The 27,442-nt window shown below is 53.2% G+C and overlaps 1 protein-coding gene and 1 long non-coding RNA gene across 4 annotated transcripts in view; one reads left to right on the plus strand and one right to left on the minus strand.

The window, feature by feature from the left end:
* KCNT1 (potassium sodium-activated channel subfamily T member 1) overlaps positions 1-27,442 on the plus strand; it is a 72,515-nt gene that overhangs the window by 3,950 nt on the left and 41,123 nt on the right. For 2 of the 3 annotated variants that reach the window (XM_080562075.1, XM_080562077.1), the window contains exon 2: positions 9,918-10,079. In XM_080562075.1, the coding sequence (XP_080418201.1) occupies positions 9,918-10,079 (162 nt within the window). Of the gene's footprint in view, positions 1-9,735; positions 9,759-9,917; positions 10,080-27,442 lie in introns of those variants that run through there. The other variant, XM_080562076.1, reaches the window with a different exon arrangement.
* LOC308180425 lies at positions 4,561-8,203 on the minus strand. The gene is made up of 2 exons (XR_013940945.1): positions 6,474-8,203; positions 4,561-6,406 (listed from the first exon to the last, which is right to left on the minus strand). It is a non-coding gene; the product is annotated as an uncharacterized lncRNA (long non-coding RNA).

The raw sequence follows: 27,442 nt of genomic DNA on the forward strand, positions 1-27,442 counted from the left end.
TGGAGGGGGCTTGGTCTCAATGGGGGCTGTGCCGCAGCGGGGTCTGCCCCCAGTCCCACCGGGCTGGCGGCCAGGATCATGCTTGCTGTCCTGGAAGTCGCAGCCAGGCTGAAAGCAGCGGCAGCAAAAACTGCCTGGAGGCATCGCCTGCCTCTCTGGCAAGAGCCTCTGCTGGGGCCAGGCCAGCCGAGCGCCCGCTGTCCTTGGCTCTCCAGGGCTTTGTCTCGATGCGAGGGCTGACCTGAGTCCACGAAGGATGTGAAGGCAACAGAAAGACATTGACTAAAACTGGGTTCAGGCTCAATGCGCGCACTGCTCCAGATGCAGGATGGCTCTCCCACGGCTTCTCCTGCCCCATGCTGGGTCTGCCGAGTGACCTGGCTCGGTTCAGCAGAGGAGTGGTCCCCGTAGCTGGCAGCCTGTAGCTCTCTTTCCACTTCCTGGAAATGAGTGGCAAGATGCTTCCTTGGCAGAGCTCGCACCGAACCAGACCGTAGCTAATTAATGACCAGCTCTGCCAGGCTGGATTACTAGCTTAGACGTTTATCAGCTTCCAAAAAGCCAACCTTGTGGATTGCAACAACTGCTGTGGCTGTGGGGATCTTGGCCTCCCTGTTCCAGGAGAAATTGCAATAGGGAGCCGTAAAACTCCAGGGCCAAACACCACGTATTTTCAGTGTTTATGTAGCAGAGATAAGAAGGAATTCTGCTCTTGTTTTCCTCAGCTGCCTAGGATGGGACAGCGTGCAGGAGCCTGAAGTCCAGGGCTGGGCACGTCTGTCAGCAGGTGGTGCTGCTAAAACCACCACAGGAGAGCATCCTGCAGGACCCATCTGTCTCTAGAGGGGGGTTTCTGGAATGTCCCTGCTATTTAGTTCAATTAGAAAATGCCATTGGGTTCTAGCATGGCTGTGTCACCCTTCACTGGAGGGCAGCAAAGCAGGTCATTGCCTGTGTTCAAGGCTTTTTCTGCTCTGCAGAAATATTTGCAGCATCTATTTGGATCCTCCCAGCTCTCCAACGGAGACCTCTTCCTGACCTCCACGCATGGTTCCCAAGTGCCGCACTCAATTTATTTTGGAGCCTTGTTAATATTTCTCTTGCGTCCGTGCCAAACTGTGCCGGACTGTGGAATATCTCATTCATCCTTCTTGTGAATAAAAACAGACAAGTGGCGGTACTGGGGTGAACCCAGGCGCCTCTGGTCCCTGTGTCCTGCGGCTGGTGGCAGGCGCTTGGGGCAGGCACAGCACAGCCCCCGGTTACGCTGCTGGGGCTGAGGCCGTGTCCCACGGCTGTGCAGAGCCGCAGGGACAGATACCTCCCCGGGGACCTGCTTGGTCCCTCTTAAACCCGTTACTTTCTGCCTCCACCAGAGGATGTGACTTCTCTGAAGCGGTTGGTCTGTGCGAAAGCACGCTGCTTTCTGCTTGAGCCTGCTGCCCTGTAATTGCCCGGGGCTCCTGCAGCTCCTGTGATGTGCTCCTTGGTCGTCCTGTCTGATCTCGCCTCCCTTTCATCGCGTCTCTTTCCAGGCATAAGGCTCCTCCTGATCTGTTTAGTCTCTCCTTGTACAAAGTGCTTTACGTCCCCGTACTCCTCTCTGTCGCCCTTCTCTGTGCCACATCATCTCCGAGGAGGGGAACCAGAACCGTGCGCGGCTCCGCTGCGGGTTTGCCTGCAGCCCAACAGCCTCTGCTCAGGTTCTGCTTGTCTTCTCTGACCACCGCTGCCAGGCTGCTGCCGACTGTGGTATTATCTGCAGTGACTTTGGCTCTTTTCTGGCTGCTCATTTGCTAGACCTTTTAGTGCCTGTGCAGGAATATGTTGTCCCTTTCCTTCCCGTTTGGGATTAGTTGGCATTTATTGATGCTAATTTTCATCGGTATTTTATCATCAGGTCGCGCAGTACTGTAAGATCCTCCTGCAGCTCTTCACAGTCAGGTCCGGGTTTGGCCGTACTGGATAATTTGGATTCATCGCCATCACTTCTGAATTCGCGGAATAGCAGCGAGCCTTGTGGGACCCCACAAACAACATTTGCTTCATGTTGCCGTTCTGTTTGTTTCCTGCCTCCTAAACCAGGAGACATCCCCCCCTTTGCCCCATTACAGCCCTGGTCTGGCAGGCAGGTTGACAAGCCTGCCTCTCGGGGTTTATTCCTGTAAGCCTTTGTATCCCCGAGCAATGTGAAAAGACTCTTCCTCCTCCCACGCCTCTCTATTATTTTCTGCTCTCAGTAGAAGGGAGCATTCTGCAGGGGTCTGGAGTGCCGAGAAGTTTCTTCTCTGTGCTTTGTTCCTGGCTGCTGATAGCAGAAGGGAGGCTTTTCCCAGCAGATCATTAGCAAGAATTAGCAGTGTCCTGATTTTGCAGCCTTTTTTTTTTTTTCTTTTTTCTTTTCTTTTTTTTTTTTTTTTTAATACGAGCCTGAAAAGTATTGGGCACTGGCAGATTTGGGAGGGCATGTAAGAGCTGGGGGCAGAAGGGCGAGTGAGAGGATCCTGTGCTGTGGGATACCAGGTGTGCCCTTGGTTCCTGAGAATAACGATCCCGGGGAGTAACGAGCTCTGCCTGGAGGGGCTCTCCTTGCTCACCCTGATGGCAGCAGGGAGCAGGTAGCTTTCTCCTGCCTGCAGCCAGGCGTCTGCCGAGATGAGGCTTTTGGCTGGCTCCCAAGGTGGGGTGGATGAAATCGGTCCCAGGTAAGCTCCGCGTGGGGAAGGGAAGCCCCAGGAAAAAATAAATAAATAAAAGATTGGGCAACAGCAAGAGGGTAAAGGACTGTCAAGGCTCAGTTTGGCTGGAGGAAAGCTTTTCTGTGCCCCAGGCTGGAGGGAGGAGGTCTGCCTGCACCTGCAAAGGGGCGTGCTGGCAGGATGCAGCCTGCGATGGAGCGGTAGGATCTGTGGGGGATGAGAAGGGTCTGCCTGGGAGAGCTGGAAGTGGCCAAGACCCACTTGGCTTTCTGGGCTTCCTCACGATGTCAGCAGCTGGAGCAGGGTCCCCAGGGACAGCTGCTGGGTGTCGTGGGAAGGGTGACATGGGAAGGGTGACACGGGAAGGGTGACACGGGAAGGGACACAGCACGGCGAGATCGGGAGGCCGAGGAGCGCTCAGGCTGAGAGGTGTGGGAGCAGGCTGCAGACCCTGGGCCCGGAGCAGTCCTGCAGCCAGGAGGGTTTTCAGGGCATCTGAAAAGACCTCAAACCTTGGAAAAAGGGGACAGAGACCTGTGGGCGAGGTTCCTTACGGCATCTCCAGCTCGGGGACATATGGGCTGCCCTGGGGCTGGGCAGCGAGCATGGCCACATTGAGAAAAGCGACAGCTAAAGGAGGTGAGCAGAGGAGTCGCCGAGGTGCAGAGGCTTGTGGTGTTGCCGGTAGGAATTATATTCCCCTTTTTACAGAGGGAATAGCAGAGGGTTGGCTAGTGGCTCCGGGAACAGAGCAGGGGGCTGTGACAAGTGCATTGCTCTCTTTTTAATTTAATAATCTGATTCGGTTTAATTTTCGTTGTGGTTGTTTGGAGTGAATCGTGAGCCGCTTGTCCCTGCCCGTGACAGCATCCTGTCGTTGAAGGCCCGGTGATTTCAGGGAGCCCGGTGTGCGGGGCTTGGAAATCCCCGGCGGCACAGAGGGGCCTCGTGGCGTGGGAGCGTGAGGGAGGGACAGCTCCTTACTCCCAGCAGCGGCCATCCTTGTCCCTTGGCTTCTTGAACTTTGGGAGTGATTCTGCTTTTAAGTGAGCTTGCACGTGCTTCCAGGCCGCCTTGCAGACCCAACGTCGTGGTAAGGACAAAGGCTCCAGTCCTTGCTGGGAAGGGCTGAACTCGGGGAAACCTGCTCTTTGGCTGCAGCTTGTGAGGGGAAAATCCACTCTAATGGTGAAATCCATAAATAGCCCCGGAGATCGCCGGGCCAGCAGCTTCCCGGCAGGGTTAGCGACCTCGGCTCGCAGGCTGGGAGCGTTTCAGATCTGTCCTTCCTGCACAGGCTGCTCGTGGCTGAGGTGCCGGGAAGGGCTGGGCAGGACGGGTGGCCGCGGGCAGCACCGGGCTGGGGTGTCCTGTCTGTCCTCGCCTACACCGTTTGTGTCTAGGGGCTTCAATCCCCCCAGATGGTAGGTGTAACTAGATGCATGTCACGAGTTGAAACCTGTTTCTATGCCTCGGTCTCGCTCCACTGCCGTGGCAGCCCCAGGCCAGGCTTGCGGAGGAGGGAGCCGCTCTGCTTGCCTGCCAGCAGCGGTGCGCGGGGTGTGCAGGCTCTGCTCCCCTCCTCCTTTCCCCCGGCGCTATTTTGGCTTTGCAGTCTCCTGGGGCATCAGCCCGACGTGTTTACCTCTGCCAGGAGCAATCGCTGCAGGCGCCGGGGCTGGGCCAGCGGAGCTTGGTGCCGGCTTGTGCCACTCGTGTGCCCGATGGGCGGCGTGTTTCTGCTGGGACAGAGGGGTGACAAGCCCTCTCGGCGGGGCTTCGGCTGCGGGGAGTTTTACCCTGCGGTACAAACTGTACGTGTGCATCAGGCCAGAAGGGAATGGGGATATGTGGCACTGAATTGCTAATACAGGGTTGTCTAATAAGAAAAACGACTCTGGACCTGGAAGGTACAATTTATACTTTTATCTTCTAGAAAATAGCATTGCCAGCGGGGAGAACGCTTGCGGAGTTGTGCACTGACTCACGCTTCCTGTTAGTTTTCAAAGTGAAATACACAACATGCTAAATTTTCTGCAAGGCCTGTGGAGCTAAATTGCCTCTGCTTGTTGAAAGCGAAGCAATAGATGGATTCGTCAGAGGTCTGAGCAGTTTTATGTAGAAGTTTTGAGCAACTGCAGCCCCTGCCGTGGACAGTGCGGCTGTCCAGGGAGATGCAAACGTGGATGGAAGAGTTAAATTTGGGAGACCGAGCACTTCATATCTTGCATGTGTGTGGGGATGTTCTGCACCCACCGTACCCACTGAGCGTGGCCTGGGACAAGGCTGCCAAGAGCAGCTGGAGCAGTGGCACGGACATTATGAGGGGCCTCTTCATATCCTTTGGAGCACTTAAAACCCTTTTTGAATCAAGAAGTGTGACCATCGTACAAGCAACAAGAAGCTGATAAAAATTAAATGATGTGGAAGGTGTTTGCTTGTAGACACAGAAATGTTTACGAAGAAAATGGTCTTATTGAGGCAAACAGATCGCCGCCGTCTTCTCCCGATTCCATTTCTCTGTGTCAAGCTGAGGGCTGTAGCGCCTGGGTCCTCAGTGCCTGTCGTTTGAGCTCTTCTTCGTACATGATCATGGAGTGGCACTGCAAGCTCACCAGTTCATCGTTGCTGCCCCCACGCTTGGTCTGTGGAGTTGCCCTCCATGAACGCTCCTTTCAAGTGGTGTTTCATGAGGGCGTGCTGGGGAAGGCTCCGTTCGTGCATCCTGCAGCACTTTTGCTCCTCGTGGATTATTTTTAAGGCTGGGAGGCGTTCTGATTGCAATCGCTTACCTCTTGGCTATGAGACTTGTGTTTAGAAGACAGAAGAGATGTTTAAAACGTGTTTTGGGGGGAAAAGCCTTGTGTCCTGTGTGCGCTCTTCCCCAGCATGGCCCCTTGCAGAAGGGCACTCAGCTCCTGGCCAAGAGAGCGGCGCCCACGCGTGCAGCAGCAGCAGAGGGGCGCAGCCCAGCTCCGGAGGCAGCGCCTGCCTCTCCCTACGCGCTCGGGCCGTTAGGAGACCCCACAGGGATGTCACTCAGAAGGGAAAAAAAAAAAAAAAAGAGAAGAAGGGGTAATGACAACTGTAACCCGGTAACCATAAGAGCTGTGGGAGGAGAAGCAAATAAATGATGATTATATATATTTTAATAAATATAGAAAACGAAAGGGCAGAATTTCCTGCAGGGCTCTGTTCACAGGCAGCAGCTGATGGGACCAGGGCTGGGGGTGGGCCAGGAGCTTGGAAACCCACGTGCTCTTGTGGGGCCTTGTTCTTCTTGCTGCGGGGGAAGAGAAGGGGATGGGACTCGCCTTCTGGAGGGGGAGCTCAGGGCTCAGAGAAGAGCTCCTGCTCCGAGGGTGAGAGATGGCACGGGCTGGCTGCCAAGCATGTCCTGCGCAGCATGCGAGGAAGCATCAGAGGAACTTGGGTTGTGTCCATCCTCATCATTGACGTATGCAGTCAAAAATAGTGGTAAAATCCTAAAACGCGCTGCGACAAGCTACCAGCCTGTGGGGTGTCCTCTGAGGCAAGGCTGTCTCTGGGTGCTAAGGACCAGAACCACGTTCGATGAGCTCCGCAGGGCAGGTGGCTGGGCACAGCTGCAGCTGGTGCAGGCGGGCACCTGGGCTGTCACTGCTCTCTTCCGTGTGCCTTCGGTCTCTGGGGACCGCACTGCCAGCAGCAAAGCTTCCCTGTGTGCCCTGTGGGGAAATAGAGTGAGGGAAGAAGGAAGGAGATCACGACCAGCCCGTGCATGAGAACGCTTACCGAAGAAAACCAAGGCTGGTGCAGCTCTGAGACCTGGTGGAGCATGCTCCAAGGGGCAGTTGTGCTTGCTAAGATGGCACAGTGACTGTATCAGGCTGCAGTTTAGTGGTAGAAGAGAGCGACAGGGAGGTCTCGGGTGGATCACGCTCGGCTTGATCCCAGCTTCTGTGTTCCCAATACGCGGAGCAGTAGGGTGTCCCCCTCGCGGCGCGCTGCTCGCTGCGGGGAGCCGGCCAAGCTGGGGGAGAGACGGTGTCGTAGCGATGAAGTGGAATAGTGTTGAGGTTTCCATATGCTGATTACAGCGTGCATTTTTAGTTGTACGTGGCTCTGGAGGAAGGAAGGAAAGGCAAGATAAAAATAAAGCTGCAGTCCTGTATTTAGCTATAAACCACTTTGGGATTTTTTTTTTTTTCAGTAGTATTTGAAGACTATGCAATAAGCAAGCTTGTTCATGAATTTTTTATTTTATACCACTATTGCTTGGAAGAACTGTCTGTGTTGCTGTGGCATTTCTATAGCTCAGAATCCCAATGTTTGGGCGGAGAGGAGGGTTGCAAATTCTCTGTACTGATGTAAGGAAATCTGTGTGCACTGCAGTAGCACTTTTTTTTTCTGAAGCATTGATTTGCAACACATCTTAAAGTCAGTGTGTAAGAAAGACGTCTTTATCAAATAGGTGCATGCAATACTTGCTTTACCCAACCTTCATCTGAAGCCAGAATAAAGAAATGTGCCAAACTTTAAAAATTCTGAATGATTCTATATGTGAGAATAAACAAGGAATGTATGCAAAATGTAGGTGTTACTGTGGATGTGAGAACAAACTCAGATGCAAATACATAGCAGAAATTGTGTTTCCAAAGATACTGTATCGCTGGATTTCATTACAATTTCTTAGAAGTAATAAAGTACATTGGCAAATATTTGCTTTGCTTCATGAATTTGATGCATGGTCTGAGGCCAAAAGAGATGGATTAATTTGGTTTAAAAAGAGTGATGTTAAAGAAACAATCAAACAAAGGCTTGACGTTTGAAGAGGATGGCTGTGCACAGATAAGGGTGCCCTTAGCTTTCAGTGGGTGCAGGGTCACGGCAGCCCTGCCTACCCGCACCCTGCGTGCATCAGGAAGGACGCGATGGCAGCTCTGCGTAAAGGTGCCCTTTCCACATGGCAGTCGGTGTGTCCAGAGCTGAGCAGCCTTAGCTTTCTGCCTTTCCTCCGGGAAAGGAAGCAACATGCTCGCTCCTTTAAACAGGCACCTAATAATCAAAGGCAATTACTGTGCGTAACAGTCCACTTGAAATGCAAATACAATTGCCCACAATTGGAGTCAGCACCTGGCTCCCCATTTTAAAGCATGCAGTATAATAAGTATATAAGTATAATAATGCTTTTTCTTATTTATTCTTATTTTTTCTCTCCTTGAAAGTCCAAGCTTAGGTTGCTGTCCTGGCCTCACAGGAACAATAAGTCTCAGCTGGACCTGCGCTTTGCTGGGGGTGGCCTGGGGAAAGTAGGCTTTTGACATAGCTATGGTTGAGCTCCAAGGGGAAAGACTTAATTGTGGCTTTGTGATTAGATTAGTGTTAGATCCTCTTTTGCAATGTGAGCTAGAGATGGACAGCTAACTTCTGTGCTTATATCAATTGATCCAGAGGGAGTCCTTGAGTTGACAGGAATTTGGTCTGATTTCTCTTAAAGACAAAGTTTCAGATCAATTTTTATCTTAGAATAACCTCCCTGAAGCCCAAGGCCCCGCACAGATGCATTACTCAGCACAGAGCCTCGGCTGCAGTGTGCATATGGTAGCTAAAAGGAACCGAAAAGCTCTGGGGGTGTAGAATTAAGTAGCAAAAAACCTAGTGAAAATCATCTGAAGTGCTGGGAGCGAGCTGGGCTGTCTTCTGGGGCTGTGTTCAGCAGAAATATTGCACGCTGGTTGCTCTTCCAGAAAGTTACGACCAGCAGCTGCTCAGGACTTCGGAACCTGGTCAGCTGGGGAGTTGCATATGGGGGCTGAGTTGTTAGAGGTAGGAGGTGATCTGGGGAGCCTCGGATCTCTGCAGCCTGCAGCAAGAAGTTAGATGTCTGTTGATAATCTACTGTTAAGCTATTTGAAGCTTTTATTTTTTTTTTTTCCCCTTTTCCCCCCTGTATGAGCTTGTACACTATGTGCCGGAGGCCAAGCGATGGGAAGGTGGTAGAAGTGAGTCTTGGAGAGGCTTGGGGTGAGCCCCTTGGAAGTGCCCCTGGCAGGAGTTGGACCCTTTCAGCTGTTTGCATGCCTCTCACCTCAAGCTTACGTGTGAGGGCGAAGAATCGTCTTGCTGCAGAGGTGCCACATTCCCTCTTCTGAGCTCTCCCCCTCCATCCTGCTTTCCAAAAAGGGCCTGTGAAATTGGAGTGACTCTCATGGCGCAGATTAATTTGAAATTGAAATCAGGACCCAGAGGCTCAGGACCAGGGATCTTGCCTTGTGTGCCTGTACGTTGGCTCTACAGGATTGAACGGCTTCGTTGCCTTGTGAAATGAGCTTAACTCCCATCAGCTCTAATTAGCAGCTCTAGTGGACGTGGGGAGCGGTGTAGCACCCGTGTTCTGTTTGGTGAGTGTGGTTTGACAAAGGAGAGCAAAGACAAGCTCTTAGCCACCTCGAATGCCAGTCTGAGCGCTGGCTGAGCTTCGTCTCTTTGCTGTGTGGCAGGAACAGGCTGCGGGTAGGTGACCGTCCAAAGCCCTCTTTGTCTGCACAACCGCTCTGGATCTCTCCCAGGCTCCGCGATCCCCCGCGCCTCTGATCAGAGGCGTGAGCACGCCGAGGGCCCGGTGATATATCCTCTCGGCCATGACACTTGGCGGCTGGACGGATGACTGAGTCATCAGCCTTCGCGGTTTCTCATTTAATACCGGGACTGTCCGGGTGATTTAAGTGCCGGCAGCCTGGAGAGGAGGTTGTGCTTCTGCTCCCAGCACTGCCGGGGAGCCGTCTCCTTGCCTCTCCACCATCCTCACTTCTTTTTCCTTGGGGGGGGGGGGGGAAGCGGAGGGGGAGGACCCGGCTCTCAGCTGTAGAGCTCCCCTGCGAGCTGTCTTCATTTCCCCTTGCCATTTCCAGTGGCTCCTCTCCTTGCGCTGCCCTGCGCAGCGAACCGAGCCGGGGGGGGGGGGGGCGGCCGAGCTCTGCCCCCTCCCCACGCCCGAGGCCGGCGGAGCCCCGCGGGCGCCCCCATGCCCCCGGGGGGGGCGCTCTGCCGGGGGGGCGCCGCCGCCGGCCCCGCAATGTAAATGCACGGGCGGTGCGTGCGGGGCTGCGGGGGGGTGGGAGGAGGTGCCGGGGGGGGCGGGCAGGGCAGGGCAGGGCCGGGCAGTGCAGGGCAGGGAACCCCCCCCCCCCCCCCCGCCCCCCAATCTCACCGCCGCTGCCCCCCCGTCTCCCGCAGGCTCTCGTCGCCCGGCGGCTGCGGGGGCCGCAGGAGCGGGCTCATCCTGGACATCGCCGCCCTGAAGATGACGGAGCTGGAGTCCGAGGTGCTGCCCCTGCCGCCCCGCTACCGCTTCCGCGACCTGCTGCTGGGCGACCAGTCCTTCCAGAGCGACGACAGGTTCGGGGGGCTCGGCCACGGGCTGGGGGGGGGGGGGGGGAGGGACACGGACCCGGGGGGGACTCGTGTACCGGGGTGGAGGACAAGTACCCGGGGGGGGGACACACACGTTCCTGGGGGGGTCAGATACCATGGTGGGGGGACACACACGTCCCCGGGGGGACACAAGTACCTGCGGCCGGGGGTCGCATCGCGGGGCCCCGCAGAGCTCTCCGCGGTGCTGAGCGCGCCGGGCGCGGAGCTCTCCGCGGTGCTGGCGGCGGCCGGGGGTGGGCGCCGGGAGGCGTTGGGTGCATCGGGGTGCTGGGGTGGGCTTGGAAGAGCCGAGGGGGGCAGGAGGAGGAGGAGGGTGGGCCTGCGGGCTCGTCCCGGGCAGCTGGCGCTGCGGTGTGCGGGGGCACGGCTCGGGTGGGGGGCGCGGGGGCATGTTGGGCACGGAGTTGTGGGGGTACCGGGGCAGCAGACGTGGGGACTTGAGGGTCTGCCGGGCAGTCCGCCGTCCCTGGGAGTCCTGTTAAGGGATGGCGAGGATGCAAGGGGTTGCTCTCTGGGAGATGGATAGCGGACAGATGGCGAGGTGAGGGGCTGGTGAAACTCCCCGTTAAGCCGTGTGCGTGAGTGCGGACGTTTATTTGAGAAGTAAAGCTCAGCCAGCCTGTTCTCAGAGGCTGGAATCGGCAGGGAATGCCGATAGGAGCAGATTGACTCGAACGAGCTGCTGTGGATGAGGCACAACTCTCCCTTTCCTGGGCTGTCTAGGGAAATGGGCTTTGTGGCTTGAGCATGAAGCCTGCTGTTCCTTCCTGGCTGGCGGGGGCTTATTGCTAGGTTGACTGAGCTAAAGCGAGAGGAGGAATGTCATGAGTGGCAAGTGAATTCCATAAGAGGAGCAATCACATGGAGAACAACAAGAATAACTGTCCTTTCAAATGTGTTCATATGATAAAAATCAAGGAACTACAGTGCCAGTGGGGAATCAAAAAGATTGTCATCTTTTCCCATCAACTGACTGCACGATGTGAACGGGGAGAGCTGTAACCCGTGTTGAAAATACCCCTTCCATTGCTGCTGAGTTAGCTTTTGGGTAGCTGCTGTGTATCTGGTAGACCTGAAACAAAGCTTTTGTGCGTCTGTGTTAAAAGGTAGTCTCATTATTTCATGCATAAATGTCAGGCAAAATATACATGAATTTGGGTTTGAGAATGTGGGATTTACAAATGTTCTAAATAAGCACTCCTAACTTTTATAGCTGCATAAAAACTGGTCTTTCTCAAAAATGAGTCTGTGATCCTTATGCTTTTAAAGCTCAGATTTCCCTAACAGGCACTTAAACGTTAATATAGTCTTATGGTATCAAGTGACAGGTTGTTTGGAAATTCCTGCTGTAGAAAATATCTGAATTTCAGAATGGTTATGATATGGTTCATTAGAATAAGTTTGAAGTTCAGCATTTCAGTAGTTTTCATATGTAAGTATTTTAATGGAACAGAAATGCAGAAGATAGCAATCACAGATTGTGTTTCTTCTGTGTTTCACTGTCATAACCCTTAGTTTTCCTTTTCATCTAGATTTGAATGTTTCTGATTCAGAATCTCTTTAATTTTAGTGTGGAGATACTGTGGATATTTAGTGTGGGTTATTTTGGCAAATTAGCCTTGTTTCTCAAGGTGTCTTTGTTTCACTGCCTATGTGGGCTGTTATGTTTACCTGTTTGGCTTTCCCTTCATTTAGAAAACAGCAACTTCACAGTGTTTGGAAGTGCAAATCTACGTGCACACCTCTGCTGCTTGCATGTGGTCTGCTTGACCCCACTGGGAGTTCGGTGAGCCACTGCTGAGGGTTTTTGGCAGTGTCACCGCTCGGCCTCCGTTTCTGTCCAAGTCCGTAGTGGTTCTGGGACCTTAGAGGTGAAGCAAACCCTCCAGAGAAGCTGTGACTAGTAGGTTAATCTGTTCCAAACCAACTGAATCAGTGGCTGATTTAGGCCGGCAGAAGAAAAGCAGGCAGCCTTTTAGGCTATGCTGTGCTTATAAATACCGAGCAGCTCGGAGATGTGCTTTGAAGTGCTTTGCTACAGCGCTGAGATGACTGTGGTATATTTATTAATCCATCCTCATCAGAGAGGATGCTGAGGAGACACCAACCCTGATCCGAGGTAAAAGAATGAGGTAATGCTGGAGCTTGAGGAGATTGCTGGAGCTTGATGAGAGCTTGCTGGAACAAGTGGGTAATTAGAGAGATGTGGTGTGGCAGGAGGAGAGATCGTGTCCAGACAACCCACAGAACTGAAAGAACTAATCGGTGAATAGGCAGGTGGAAAACATGGTGCCTATTTTGCTTCTATTTTTGGACTGTGAAAGGTGAAGATAGTCAATCTAACCAAGTAAGGTTTATCCTTTGGCAGGTAGACCGATTGACGGGAAAATTAAAATAATACTTTAAGTGTTGTGTGGAGGATGTTAATAAATCAGCCAGGAAACAAATAGGAAAAGACCGTCTAGAAGAGCAGTGGGGGAGGTAAGTGGATTTGTGCAATAGGGAGTGAAAAGCCTAATGACAAGCAAATCTAGAATTCTCAAATGGAAATGCTCCTTCCAACGTCTTCTTATTCGTGTTTGGAACTCGCTGCCGTGAGGCATCTGGAAGACTTGGGGCTTAGCTGTGCTTAAATGCAGTGCAGCTGTATTTAAATGCTGCGCTTGGCATTTTTGCAAGGCAGGTCATTTAGTTTATAGAAACAGGATTAACTGCCATTCAGTTCTACATTTCCAGAGGATACAAACTGCTGTCTCAAGGCAGAAATCTGTCTAATGGGGACTGGGAGGTAATTTCGCTGGGGACACTTCTCTTTGGGATCATAGGAGTTGCCTCACTCACCTTTTCCAAGTCCTGTCTAGTTTAGAAGTTTTTTTTCCCTCTTTTTAGAAGGTTTTGTCAATGTCAAAGATAAAGAGATTGGTTCTCCTCTGGGACGGCAGTGCTGCACGTCTTATCTCACTCGTGTTTTGCTGTCGTGAAAGTCATTCAGAGCCACTGGAACAGAGCAGTAAAGCCAGAGCTTGTGGTGTCGGGCCTGCAACAAAAAGAAGGTGTAGAAATGGGGGAACGAATCCTGCTTTTGCCTGGTTACCCTTTCACCCACTTGGCACACGACTCTTCGGATTATGGGAATCCTCTGTAACCATGTGTGTGTAGGAGCAAGGCCAAGGGCTGCTGGTGGAAGGGAGAAGGAGCCGAAGGTAGGACCCCACCGGTGCCGCAAGCCGGGGCTTCTCCAGCAAGGAGGGCTTCTGTTCCGAAGTGATCCCGGTGTTTGCTGATTAAAGGCAGCTGAGAAAGCACATCTGCTGAATTGATAAGTATTGTTTCGTACCGCAAGCTGTGGCATCCCTTTGATCCTTGCTGCCCTGACTACAGCAGTTTTTGATCTCTTGTGTTCTCTTTTCTTGGGCAGCGCTGACAACTGGGTTGGGGCATGAATAAAAAAAAAAAGCCCATAAATAAAATTAAACAGTATCTCAGAGCAGCACCATTAGGAACTTATTGTAGCCTAATTTAGATAGTCTGAATACTTTCCAGAAAATCATCACCATCACAAGCCACAGTCCTATTTACAGTAGCAAGAATTAATGGATATCACTTTGATTAAGTGCATTTTCTGAGACTAATTATCAGCAAAGAATCATTTTGATGGGTGAGGAAGCTTGGAAGAGCTGCTTGTGCAGAAGAATTCAGCAACATCTCTATAAAATTTTTAACCTCTCTCTTTCAAATCAAAGATTTTTCATGTGTTGCATAACCAGGAAAAGAGAAGGTTTTAGCAACTAGTGCAAATTCTTTTAAATTTCTGCTTCCAAGTTAGATAGATTTTGAAAGCTTCTCCCTCTGTTAAGAGGTGGCAGGTTAGATTATGCAAGGCAAAAGCAAGCAGTAGTGCTGAAATATCAGATTTGTAGAATCTTATCCTTGTAGTTTCATGCTAACATGCTCAAAGTGACATCCTCATCGGATGCATCATTACATTAATGAAAATGAGCCCAGTTTGGTGACTTTCTGTCAGGTTCCTTGAATATATCTGCAGCTGAATCCCCACTTCATTGCCATTTGATTTAATGGGTAATTCCTCTCATTTTATTTGGAAGATGTGGATAGTAATTGAAAAATCTCCATTTGTGTCCAGAAGCTAAGGACATTTATTTCTGTGATGGTGAGGTAATGGTCAATATTTTAGGTTTTGGCCTGCAGTGTCAGTTCAGCCTGTACTGGCTGTACTAAGTGGTAAAGGTTTGTGCTTGGATTTAGGAGATCCAGCTCTGCTGCCCCCCTCTGCCACAAAACTCCTCTGGCTGAGGCTCTCCATTTGCCAGAAGTTTGACCACTTGCTTGAGAAAGAAATATTTATCGCCTGGTACCCAGGTACATCAATAAATCACTGTTAAGACCCTATTTTCACCAACCCTGTGTGCAGAATCTCACAAGGGGTGACTCAGTCTCACTTGTGATGCCCGAGCCCTGCTCCAAATTGAGCAATAAATAACTCGGGGGAAGGTGCTGGGATCCAAACCCGAAATGTGCAAGTGCCTGTGTGACCACTCGAATTGAATTGCATCTTCTCTGCTTTTGCCACCTGGCAAAGCAAAATCAAAACTTGTATTAATGGGATTAAGCTGTTTTCCTGAGCCAATGCTTTGTCAGAAAGCCTTGGCCTGGTGCTACTCAGGAAGGTACAGACTCGTGGAAGCTCAGGCAGCCCGTGGCCATAACACTTCTCCCCGAGCCAGCCCCTGGTGCCTTGCTAGAAAAGGCCGGGTGGGTGGTGAAGCTGCTCCCAGAGAAAATGCCAATGTGCCATCACGCCTGCAGCCCTGCTGTGCCAGCCGGGGCTGCGGACCAGACCCAGTTCAGTCCCCAGGTGCCGCCTGAGCTGTCGGGGGGCTGGACGCACTGCACGCCTCGTGGGGCTGCTGCCAGCTCCCAGCCAGCGGGCAGGGGCACCCTGGGCCACCAGCCGCCCGGGGGGCGGTGCATTTGGCCCCCGGCTGGGAGAGCTGACAGCGGTGCCCACAAACACATCCCAGGGCAGGGCGTTAGCGGGCTTAAATCTGCCGCCGGTCCCCTTCGGCACCTTGGCCCTGGGCAGCGGGTCCTCTGCAGCCGGGGGCTGCAGGGGGGGCTGCAGCAGCTCCTCGCCCTTCACACAGGCAACGCCAAAGAGCATTGCCGTGGGGTCCTCAGCCCAGCTCCTGGTGGGATGCGTGGGAGGGCAGAGCATGTTGGGAGCCTGGGGCGGCTTTATCAAACAGATACGGCTTTCCCTCTGTTTGTAGATGGTTTTTTTTAATGATATACGGCCTTCTTAATTGCGGCTTGCTTTTTCAGTTGTTCTGAAAGGCTGTAGTGATGATTGCTAATGGGGTGTCTTAGCCAATGTGCTGCTCAGGGTTTTTTTGAATTGAGGTTTCCTTGCACCTATTGATGTACCGCTGAGTATTCATCTTAAGGCAAGAACCCCTGGACATCAGCAGGAATATTAGTAAAGTTATAAAAGTAATAGAGTAAGAGAAGAAACGCACTTCTCTTACAATTATATCTATTATTTTATAAACAAAATGTCATTACTCTTTTCAGGGATATTGCTTTTACTGTCAGCAACGGGCCCTTGCTGGCAATAAAAGCGAGTGCACATAGCAGCCTCGTGGAATGAGCGGAGGTGTCCCAGGAGTGATGCAGTACGTACAGCTGTGCCATGATGAAAGGGAAGCACAACATTGATTTTCAGTTATTTAGCACAACTTAACACTAAGGGCTCCAATTTCCAACCCTCCCTGGTGTATTTTCTCCGGCTTATTTACTTTCAGCTTGGTTTCCATTCAATTTGTTGGGAGTGCGGGGAGCAGAGCTCCCCGGGGGCGGCTGGGCTGGGCGGCGTGGCGTGGTGCAGGCAGTGTCACCCCAGCTGAGGATCCGTCCCCCAGCTCCCGCTGCGTGCTGGAGCAGAGGGGAAGAGCAGGGACCTGGGCACGCAGTCAGGGGAGCATCAGGCTCCCTGCGGGACAAAGAACCACGCTGACAAAAGGAGGATTTTTGCTCCCTTTGAGTTGTTAGGGCAGAATTGCCTTCCTGCTTGCTGCTTCCTGGAGCTCCTGGGCTCTGCCTGGCAGCCACTCGAACATGCTGGTAAAGAGCAGAAATCACACACAAGCCAGTGAGAGAAGCTTGGCTGTGTGTAAGATCTCGGCACAGATCTACATGGGACCTGGCTCCCTTTTGCACCAGGGAGGCATCAAGAATATGAGTCTGTGCCCATGGACCTGACAAAGCAATGATGATATTTGTCATCGCGGCAAACCCCTGTGCCTGCAGGAATTAATGGGAGGGCTGCCGCCGGCTTTGGGGAGGTTGGGAGGTCAGACCGAGACCGTGGTTGTCACATCTGCTGCAATGACAGCACGAGAAACAGCTTGGCAGCCGTAGCTGTAATTGCAGAGAACGCATTGCATTTTTTCTGCTGTGTTTTCCCACCACTTTAAGTCACAGTTGCATCTTTGTTCCCGAGGGAAATAATTCACTGCCATTCTGAAGGTGGTGCTCGTTCCTTTCCCTCTGCACCGCCTGCTTGGGGAGACGGGTGCTGGAGCCGCGGCCTCCTGCAGCCAGCCCGGCCCCTCTCGCAGACCTCGGCACGGTCACGGTAAAACGGATCAGAAGCAGATCCTAAATAAATTGGTCAGAAAATCCCCGTGTAAGGCGCAGCATCTCGGAGACCTCATTTTGTGCAGCACACGGGTTTAGAGAGAAATACGGGACCGCAATTTGAACTCTCTCTTTCTGAGACGTTCCACTCAGGGTTAATTTTATAATCTACTATTTTCAGCTCTGCTTATCAACAGGGAAGTGAACACATTGCCTGCTGAAACCCTGCAGCTAGTGCAGATTTCCTTGCCATGCTGCATTTGCCTCTGCTCCGTCGGCACCAGCTTGGATCTGTAGCAAAAACTATGGGTATTAATTTGCAAAGAAAATGCTTCCCGTTCCTCTTTCCTGGCAGCTCAGGTAATGGGTTGTGCAGGCACCGTGCAAACGTCTCCGAGCTACCTGTTGGGCTGTGCTGGCCGCAGTTGGCACAGGAGGGCTTTGCAGGGCCGGGCACTTCGAGGCTGAGCAGCACCAGCCCAGGAGCCACTGGAACCGGAGGTTTCTTCTGGCATCGTTTTGTTACTGGCTGGATTACATCGGTAGGAGACAGCTTGTCTTACATTCCTTCTTACCTGTCAGAGGGTTTGGAGCTAAGGATATACTGGTGCCTCTCACTTTGTATAAAACATGATGTTGAGTTTTGTGTGCTGTCATTACCTTCTTTCCTTTCTTTTTGGGAGCATTTAGCCGCTGTTACAGCGAGCACAGCTGCCTGTGCTACCGCAGGGGGCTGATCAAAGCCCAGCCAGCAGGAGAACACCGCTCCTACGGGGCTGACAGTCCCCGGGGAGGCAGCACCTCGGTGTCCCCGTCCCAGCACCTTACTTCGTGTCCTCACATCTCCCCTGTACAGCTGGGGAGGAGGCTCCCCGGGCCGCAGGTCCCCTGGGTGCATTTCAGCATCACCCCTTGAATGTTTCTAGATGATAAATACTTGATAATGAAGGAGCTGGTGGTGACAGAGTTGAAATACTGGGCTTAAGTGTTGGGGGGGCAGATAGGTTGTGAACCTGAGTGCTTGACTAGAGGATTAAAGTAAAAAAAAAAGGCATGATCTCCAGATCTCTGACTCATAAAACCTCTCCTTCAAGCAGGAAGCCTGTGATGTTGGATCAAGCAATGCTCTGCACCAGTTATGTTAGCTTTCAAGCATCCTGAAGCGTTATTTTCCGTTCTAAAGATTACCTCAGACCATTCATTGCGGATGACAGATGTGCCCTGCAAGGGCCATCTGCAACTCTCTGGAAGAACCGCAGGAGCTCCGAGTCACTTTGCCCCCCTTGGGCTTGCCGTGGGGCCTCTGGTGCATGGTCCGTGCTTGTGTCCTGCAGGAAGGCAGACCACACCGATGGCTCCCCTTCCATCAGCTTTCTCTGGGCCCCCCCGGGGCCGTGGGGTTTCACTGCCAAACAGGACACGGAGGTGGTGTTTTATGGATGGAAGCTTCGGGATCGTGCCACCTTCCAAAACAGTTGCTAGGTGTTTAGTCCCAAAATGCTCAAAGCCCACTAGTTTGGGAACCAAAGTCTCTGCAGTCAGATGGCTTTTTCCTGGGCACCTGGGTGTAGAAAAACCCAGTGGAAACCTGCCTGGACTTTTTCCCCTTGAACAGGCTCCCTCTTGAGACAGAGCGCTGCTTGCTCTCGCCCTCTCCCTGAGCAGATGCCGTCGTTGCTTTTCCCTGCCTGCTTTTTTTGTGGCCGTTGTGTGGGTGTGCAAGTGTGCGCCCGTGGTGTGCATTTGTGCGCCTGTGGTGTCCAAGAGCCATGGCTTGGGGAGCTCAGGCACGGCCGCAGGGAGGAGAGGTTGTGCAGGAGGCTGGGCTCACGGCGCGTGGGGTCAGCGGGAGAGCGTAGATACCGAAGAAGTGACTTGCTTCAAGGGTGAAAGACTTAAGTGCGGTGAGAGAAGGGGAGCACGCAGCCGGTTGCTCACTCAGTGAGGCAGAAAAGGGAGCAAGCTGCTTTGGGTGGCAGGGGGGCTCCCCTGGGGAGCCCCCAGGGGGCTCGTGGGGCACGTGTGTGCCGGGCCCTAGGTCGTGTCTGCTCGTGTCAGCGCTTTCTTTGTCACAAATGACTTTTGCTGCTGTTCTTTCATAACACCGTGGCAGAGCCCTCTTGAGGACAGCACAAACACGACTCCTGTCGGACCGAGCTCCCCGGGCCCCCGGTAAAACTGTGATTTTATTATTCCCTCCGGAACGTGTCACTGTCATCTGTCTTCTAGCGTCTGGCTGCGGCTTCGCACACAGCTGGCAGCGGTGGGTTGAACTCGCTGTCTGTGGCGTGCAGGGGGAGCCTGGTGCTCTTGTCGTCCTGGCTGTGGTTGCTGAAGCTCTTGGAGTGAAGTGTGGAAGTTGAGCTTGTGCTCCCCCTTCCTCCTGCGCCTCCTGCTTTTCTTCGCACGTTGGGTATTTGTTTCTAGTTCTCAGACGGCTGCGATGGGAACCCCGGGGCCCTCCCTCTAACGCTGATAACTGATGCTGCCTGTTACAATAGTAGGAGTTAAAAAAAAAGTCATTTTTAGGTTGGGTTAAACCCTCCCATCTTCTGCGACTGAAGATCCTGGGAATTCAAAGAAAGACTGACGCCGCTGGGAATTCAGTCATGTTGGGTTTTGTTAAGGAGATGCTGTTTGGGTGGGGATTTCACCTGCGTGCGTGCCGCGATGCTCTGCTGGCACTGCTGCCACGTGTGACTGTCACCCGCGGCGCCACGCGTCGAAGGCCCCGGCTTTGCGGTGCCCTTGGGCAGGGATCCGCGGGGGCGCGCAGGGAGCGACTGCGCTCCAGCGGCTGTGCTTAGATCAGTGACTGCTCCTCCTGCAACCCACGCAGGCTCGAGCAGGAGCAGGATTATTGCTTGGCGAACGTAGCAGCTACCTTCAGGCAGGGAGTGATTGCTGTCTGGGCTGCGAGTTTCCCTTCTGGGCCGCGGGTAGGGCGGTCGCAGAGCTGTTCCGTGTGTCTCGCGGCTGTCCCTGGGCTCTGGTGGTGGCTGCTAGCAAAGTCATTGCTTTCGTCGGTCCTTGCTGCACTCGGTTCCTGACCTTGGGTTGATGCAGGGGGTTAATTCGGGAGCAGGGCTTCCCGATGCTGTGCTGCTGCTGTGGCCCTGCTGGCCCCCTGCGAGCCATGGCCACGGGCTCGGTGCCCCAGCAGGCCGAGCATTGCTTGCAGGGTGCCAAGCACAAGGCGCAGCTCCCCGGTGGCAGAAGCTGCCGAGGAGAACGTTTCCTCTGTCGAGGAGAGGGGCGTTTCTGGGGAGCAGGTGGTGAAGATGCTCAGCAAATGTCAGCTTGAGACCTTGCCATTCTGTGGGCAGGAGTGACATCGCTGAGAAATGTGCTATCCTGTCATAAAGCAGGAAAAAAAAATAAAAAAATCAAACAGCTCAATGTTTACGAGGAAGGGAGGCCTTTGCCAAAAGCGGCTGTTTTTCCGCCCCTGGGACTGGTGGAGCGAGCGCTTCACGTGGGAGCCCCGCGCCGGCAGGCGGGCAGGTGGCAGCGGCACGGCCAGGACGCGGCACATTGGTGGCCATGCCAGGCACCGGCCCCTTGCCATGGGGCCAGCTCCTCTCCTTGTTTTTCCTTGCTCCCAGCTTCACCCAGCTCCATCCCTGGTGCAGGAGGCAGCTGAGGCTCGGGCGGTGCTGCCGCTGGTGGCTGACACCAACGTGAGCTCCGTGGCTCCCCGTGGGGCAGCCAGTGGCTTGCACCTTCGAGGAAGGATCTCAGATCTCTGGATGTTAGGACGTCAGCGTCGGGCCAGACCGTGCTGCAGCACTTCTGAACGCCTTAATAAATCACCACGAGCTATTTAATTGGAAACTGTCCTTCTCGCTGCACGCAGCGTGCTGCTTGGTGTGTGTGCGACAAAGCTTAAACAGAGAGCTCTTCTGCAGACAGATGCTAAATACATTTTTTCAAAGCTAAAATGCTTTCTACACTGTCTAAACTTTTCCTTTCAGACAGGCTCCGGGTGTGATCGAGGGACTGGGGCTGGGGAGAGCTGCACAGCCCTAAAGAAACTCATCCACCCAGTGTCCACGTGTCAAAGTGTGAAGTGTGTAATTACCTCAGGGCTAATAGCTCCGTACGGGAGTATTGCTTGAAAAATTTCTAATTTAATAAAATGGGTAGTAATTGGTTATTAGAAGAGAGCTTAATTGAAATAATTGCAATGCATGCTAGTGTACTAATTTAGCTTGGTATTTATAATGCACAGTCACATTGTTTGTTCAGGGCTAGAGGAAAGGGTATTAGGAGGTGCTCATATTTCTCAGCAAGAAGTTACAGCTGGTCCCTGGAAAGACATTTATTCGGTGAAGCTATTTAGTCACTGTTCCCAAGCTTGGATTTTGAAGACGGGCTCGCTTCATTACAGTTTGATGCAATTACGCCCACGCTGTTGAGAGTGGAGGCCTTCTCTGACACTTCAGTTCCCACTTCGGATGACTTTGGATTGGTCTTTCTAGTCATCCGGAGCAGCGCCGCCTCTCTGGCGCGGTGACATACACTTCCTGACACGCTCACGCACACATACATGCATGAGTGTGCTCGCCCACCAGCCGGCATGCAAGCAGGAAAGGGGACGTTTGTCTTTGCTGTGCACCTTCTCATCCCCTCTTGCCTCAAGTTCGTCACTGCCTACATACGTGTCTTCAGTTCCAGTTCGCCAAATTGGCACCGCGAGGTTTCCCCATGCAGAGAAAGAATTCAGAGAATCCCTCTGGGGCTGATCCCTCGTGCCACCGTCGCCGAGCCGTCGTACAGGTGTGGCCGTGAGCTGGAAAGCTCTGCTGCAGGAGCTGATGACCTGCTGGGTCACTGAGAGTGCTGCGTGGCAGAGGGACGGCGGCACGAGGAGCCGTCAGGTCTCATGAGCCTCGTTCACCGCTGGCATCCAACAATTGCTCCTCTTCGTCTTTCTCCAAAGTGCTTTTAGCGCTCAATATTGTCACTTTGCTCGGACTTCCCACAGCATCTGCACTTAGAACGGCCCAGTGCTGATGGAGAGGTTTATTGCCAGCAGCCATTGGGCTAAAACTGAGAGGAAAAACAATTTCTGGCCTGCTCTTGTTATGGTCTCTAATGGGAGATATTTCTTTCTTACTAGGAACTTTGCTTGTAAATGCGTTTTAATGCCGGATGCAATGCTTTGTGGCTTAGAAACGTTCAGAGCTGCCTTCCAGGGTCAAAAGTGGTGCTACAAAGATTTCTGCTCACGGACGTGCGCAGAGCACATTGCGCATGTACGAAGGACAGATGCTTCCCAATGGTGTGAGATAAAAACAGGCAGAAAAACAAAAAGCTGTGAAAAAGAGCAAAGCCCAGCTATCAAATCCTTGAGAAAACTGAACCCAATGGCTCCCTCTTGGGTGCCCAGGGCCATTCTGGTGGCTCGTGGCAGGGACGGCAGGCGTGGAGCCGGGGTGCAGGCTGCAGCAGCAGGACGGTGCCAAAGGACACACGCTGCCCATGCTGCGGCTGCGGAGCTGGTGCTCAGTTCAGGGTCAAGGCAGGAATCCGTCCTGGCATTTGCACCGTGCCCCAGGGGGTTGGTTAGGTGCATCCAGGGAGATCCTTTGCACAGAGAAGCTGTTCTGCCTCTGTGCTCTACAGGGAAGCGTCGTCTTCTCCTGCGATGCGCGTTGTTTTTTCCAGAGCTGGGGATGCGCTGTGCCGCAGGCAGGCATTCCAGCTTAGGATTTCAGGCACAAATTTTATTCAGCGTGTAACTTCGCTGAAGCAAGTGGCACCATGCCACGCATGGATTTGCCCTGCCGAATGCTGCTACTCCCATCCCCACGGGCTGCTTTGCTGCCTGGTTCTGTGCGCGGCTCAGATCGGAGGGACCGTCCTCCAGAGCCAGCGGAGCGGAACACGGCCCCGCCGGGCTTTTGGGGAGGGAGGAGGCAAAGGAGGGCCCTTATCGTCTCTGCTGCAGGGGAATCTTTAGAATGAGGGTAGAATGAGATGAAACGCACGTTTGGATGAGTCCCATGCCCTTTTCCAGCACCGTGGGTGCTTTTTGGTGTGCCCATGTTCGCTTCGAATGATTTAAGAGAGCACAGCGGGTGCTGCTGCTGGTCGGGTGCGTTAGTGAGCGTGGGAGGGCACAGAAATCAGCTTTGGGACCTGGTGGCTGCTTTTCTTGAGCAACTTTTAGGAGTTTTAACTATTAAGACACCTTCTAAGGCCTTTTTCCTCTCTAAGCTGCTCTGTTTCCCACTGCCAGGTCTTAGGGAGAGAAGGGAGAACAACTGAAAGGGCTGGTTCAGATGTTAACAAACTCATGATATAATTTAATCTTGATCACATTAAACAAACTTAATGACCAGAGAGTTTCTCACTTGCTTTAATGGACTCATTTCCAGATGATGAGACTGCAAGATCAGAGACGTATGTTGTAGATGTCTGTTTATTAAACAGTCTTTCTTCCTAAAAGCTTCTGCCTGCCGAGAACGAGTGTAAGTGGAGGGACGCTGAGAAATAACAGTTTGCAGCTAAATCTTTGTGGAGGCACTGTTTAAAAAATGGGGGTCTGTTGCTTTTTATTTACGCGTGTCCTTATACGAGATATGAGAATAGGCCAAGAATTTTATCTTTTTACGTGTGCTTTTTACTCTAAATGTATGCAGCGAAGATGAGGTGTCCGCGAGGCAGCACCTGCTGTCAGACCAGCCCCTGGCAGGGATGTCCCCGTGCCCATCCCTGTCCCCATGCAGGACTTGGTTATGGGGTTGAGCAGAAGCCGCCAGCAGACGAGCAGCAGCGTGGAGCCTCCTGGCTGGCTGCTGCCCGCGGCTGTCGCTCAGCTCGCGCTCCTCGGCAGAAGGCAGCGCTCGGCTCCTCGGGGAGAACTTCAGGGGTTGTGCAGGGGGGGCTCCAGGGGCCTCTCATGTCAGCTGCATGGTTCCTCATGCAGCGCTCCACCTGTTTTACTCGCTTTTTGCCAGAACATGCCAAATGCAGGGATAGCCAAAGACTGTCTCCATCCCATCAGTGCTGTGTGTAAGGCTTTAGGAACTCTGTTCGTGCTGGTGGTTCTCATGGCCGAACAGCACACAGGGAATATTTCTTCTCCTTTCGATGTCCTGGTGCTGATCCCTGCTCTTGGCCGTGGGTGTGAATAGAGAGAGCCTGCTTGTGCCCCCTGATGGTACCTGGGCACAGCACGAGCCTTGTCATTGCACGTCGCCTGGACGTTGAGTGATGCCTGGCTCGTGGCAGAGCTCAGCTACAGCACGCTATTTGCTGGTAAGCAGAACTTCCTCACTGAATTTAAAATAAGAAATGTACTTGGAGGTCACTGGTCTGGTACAAACCCTGTTCCTGTCCTTCCCACACAGCCCGACGAGGCTGTCAGAAACTCCACGGAGTTCATGCCTCATTTCTGCAGCGCATCGTGAATCTGTTTTTGTAGGGACTTGCAGTTTTCTCCATCTTATATAATGTATTAGAAAAACGAATGGTGACAGATACTGGAAATGTATGGCAAATGGTACGTCAAATGATCCAGCGGCCCTGGGGACAGAGGAAGTTTTTATTACCGTGAGACACAGTTGGCAGAGCTGATGGAGAGCCCTAAGGCCTAAATTTCTCCTTTGAAGATTCATCTTTAAAAAAAAAAAAAAAATTTAAGGAAAGCTTCTAGATGCCAAAATTCCCCACATTTTAAGCAGAACCTTGGAGCCATTTTCTCAGTAAATACTGTTTTACGGTTTAAAGGTCATTTCATTAGAATTTTAATAGGTTAATTACAAAGTTTCTGGGGAAAAAAACTCATGCAGAAAAGGCTCAGAGTCCTTTAAAATTGCAAATTGGGAGCCACTTTGTCATTTTGAAAGTCTCTGTGGTGCGTGTTAGCAGCTCCGTGTCCTGCAAGCCCACCCCATGCCACGCACCCACCCCGGCCACAGGGACGTCTGCGTCCCTGCTGCACCGAGCCGCACCGAGCAGCGTTTGCGAGGCATTCCCTGGTTCATGGGGAAAAGGCACCACACAAATGCTCGGGGTAACAAACACCAACAGTGCAAAGTTCGTTACGGCCGGCAGGCAGCGGGTTGCTGCTAATGGCAGGCAGTGCAGGGGGAGCGGGTCCGCAGCTGTCGTGCCGCCCGTGCCACGCGGGGATCGCTCGCCACGAGCACCGCCGTGCAGCCCCGATGGTATCGGATTCGTCACTGCTCCCATTAAACCCTGAGAGGTTGGTTGGTAGCAGCCTTGTTACGTGCTCGCCTGGAAAAGGGACTCAGCCGTGCCGGGTTGCTCTGCGCTAGCCGGAGAGTTTTCGTGCTTTGCTTGCAGATATATATTTAGATTTTACCCCAGGGCTTTTAATTTCCTCACTGACTCCAGGAGCTGTGACAGGTATACAGATACGTGCCCTTTTTCCCCTGGCCGTTTTAACCTGGCATCAGCTTTGTCAAGAAAATTGGGAAGTCAGGCTCTGGGGCCTCGTTGCTCCGCTCCTGAGCATGTAAAATGCACCAAGAAATAGGAACCCAGTGCCGGAGGCGTCACGGCTTGGTAGGGATATTTATTCAGCATCTCTTCATGTCTGCTCTATTTCTTCTTCCGAAAGGCTCCGCCGAGCAGTCCCGAGTTAACATGCTGGTTTTGCAGCTTTCATGCTCGTCGCTGACGAGCCACACTTAGGGAGGTAAAAATGGGTTTGTAAAGGCTGCGATGACAGTTTTGGGATTCGGCACACGCGGCGCTCACGTCCCCGCTGTTACGTAAGCCCTGGCTCTGCGGGCACCACAGTCAGAGGGACGAGGGACCTGGGACCAGGGACCCGCAGCCCCTGGCACGGAGCCGCGGAGCCCGGCTGCATGGTGCTGGGCCCTGCCGGAGCCCTGGGCGTTCAGGGGAGATGCTCTCCCCCGTTGTACACGTGAACATTTGGGGATTGTTAGCGTTGGAAATGTTAACGTGGAGAAGTGGGGAAGAGAAGTGAAATCAAAGGCTCTTCTGCAATCAGACACACCGTCCCCCTCTGGGCTTGCAGCTTGCCTGCCAGCTCTGCGCGCGTTTTCTTGCTGTACGTAGTTCTCCCATCCATATCCAGCAGCCAGGCTCTTCAAAGGCTTCCTTCTATTTCCAGCCCTCTTGCTGCTGCTAAATATGCTCCCCTCCGTTTCTGAAGCGTTCTTCCCCGAAACCGCAGCGCTCCAGTTTATCACAGAAGTCTCCCAGCTCCGCTGAGCAGACCCCGCCAGGCCGAGAGCCCCTGCTGGAAGCTGCTCCCGGGGCTCTGCAATCGCCTTGGCTGGTTGCACTGCCGGGACTAAATGGGGGGAGCGAGTGAAGAAAAAAGCAGCCTGCACGGTCACGCTAATCTCCTGTGCGCCTTCGAGCGTCCGGTGTCTGCTGCGGTACCGAAGGCTCGGGCAGCTGCCAGGGGATGTGGTGGACAGTGGCACGCTGCTGCTCTGGGCTCTCTGGCCGGGCTCTTTTGGGTGCCCCCCCTTACCCGTCCCATCCCGGTGGGGGCTGATCCCTGGGCACAGCGCGGGTAAGGGGCTTACAGCTTACCCTGGCACTGCCCAAGGTGCAGGTGCCCCAGCAGAGGCTGCTGAAGGCAACGGGGTCTTGTCGCACGGCTGGCGCTTTTGGCAGTATCCGCCGAGCTGAACTGCCCTCCCGGCAGCTGCTGCGACGACCGAAATCCCTGCGGTTTTATGAACTTCTCCTGAAATGCTTTTAATGACAGTTTAATAATAACACTTAGCGCTCTGAACAGAGCTTCTCAGGCTGGGTACTTAAACGCTTTGCTGGGAAGGGTAAGGACCATTATCCCCCATACTCACAGAGGGGGGAATAGCTGGATTTTATTTGTGGGAATAATTATAACAAGTGGAAGTAATCAACTTTTCATATGAATGGCGTTGCTTTTAAAAAGACAAATGTCAGGAAAGAGTCCCGGATACAAAAGGAGAGCTCGCAGTGGTATAGATCCATCCAGCTGCTTCTCGGGGAACTTCTCAGGGTCCTGTTGTGCACAGGAATTAACCCTGCCAAGGCAGTGCGCGGAGGGACCAGAAGCTGGTGGGAATGGCCGCGAGACTGGGCACACCCCGTTCACTTGCTTGTGCTTTAGGGGTTGGTGCGCGGGCACTGCAGAGAGAGCTGCTTTGCCCTGATCCCCCCGTGAGCATCACTCCCCTGCACCTTGCCTCTCCGGTCGCTCCAAGCCTGGTTTGGGACTCCCAGCTCCTGGCACTGAAAATCCTCGTGTGGGGAGCAGTGACATTGAAATGATTGCTGGCTTCTTAGCTGGAGGGCTCAAAGAGGCCAAAAACTCTGAGCAAGCTCCTGGGAAGGGGTTTTCATCCCCCTTCTCTGTCCTGACACGTGTTCCCCCTTGCACCCCAACTCTGGTCAGAGTTCAGGCTTGCAGGGGCCTAGCTTGCTGCTCTGTGCTTGTGCCGAACCCAGGAGAGCCGAGGCTTGTTTTGGCTGGGACCTCTCGGTGTGACAGTAATGCAAATGGAGAATAATAACGCCTCTGTGCACAGCGAACGCGGGGGGAGAGTCATTGAAATGCTTCCTCCTGCTGCGTGCAGCCCATTGCTGGATCTCTTTATGAGGCTGCCAAGACGCGGGGTCACTGCAAAGAAAGCCAAAGCCCTGGGAAACCCCCCCAGTGCCTCTGGCAA

This window comes from Anser brachyrhynchus (genome assembly GCF_964034855.1).
Source record: "Anser brachyrhynchus genome assembly, chromosome: 19".
Taxonomy (NCBI): domain Eukaryota; kingdom Metazoa; phylum Chordata; class Aves; order Anseriformes; family Anatidae; genus Anser; species Anser brachyrhynchus.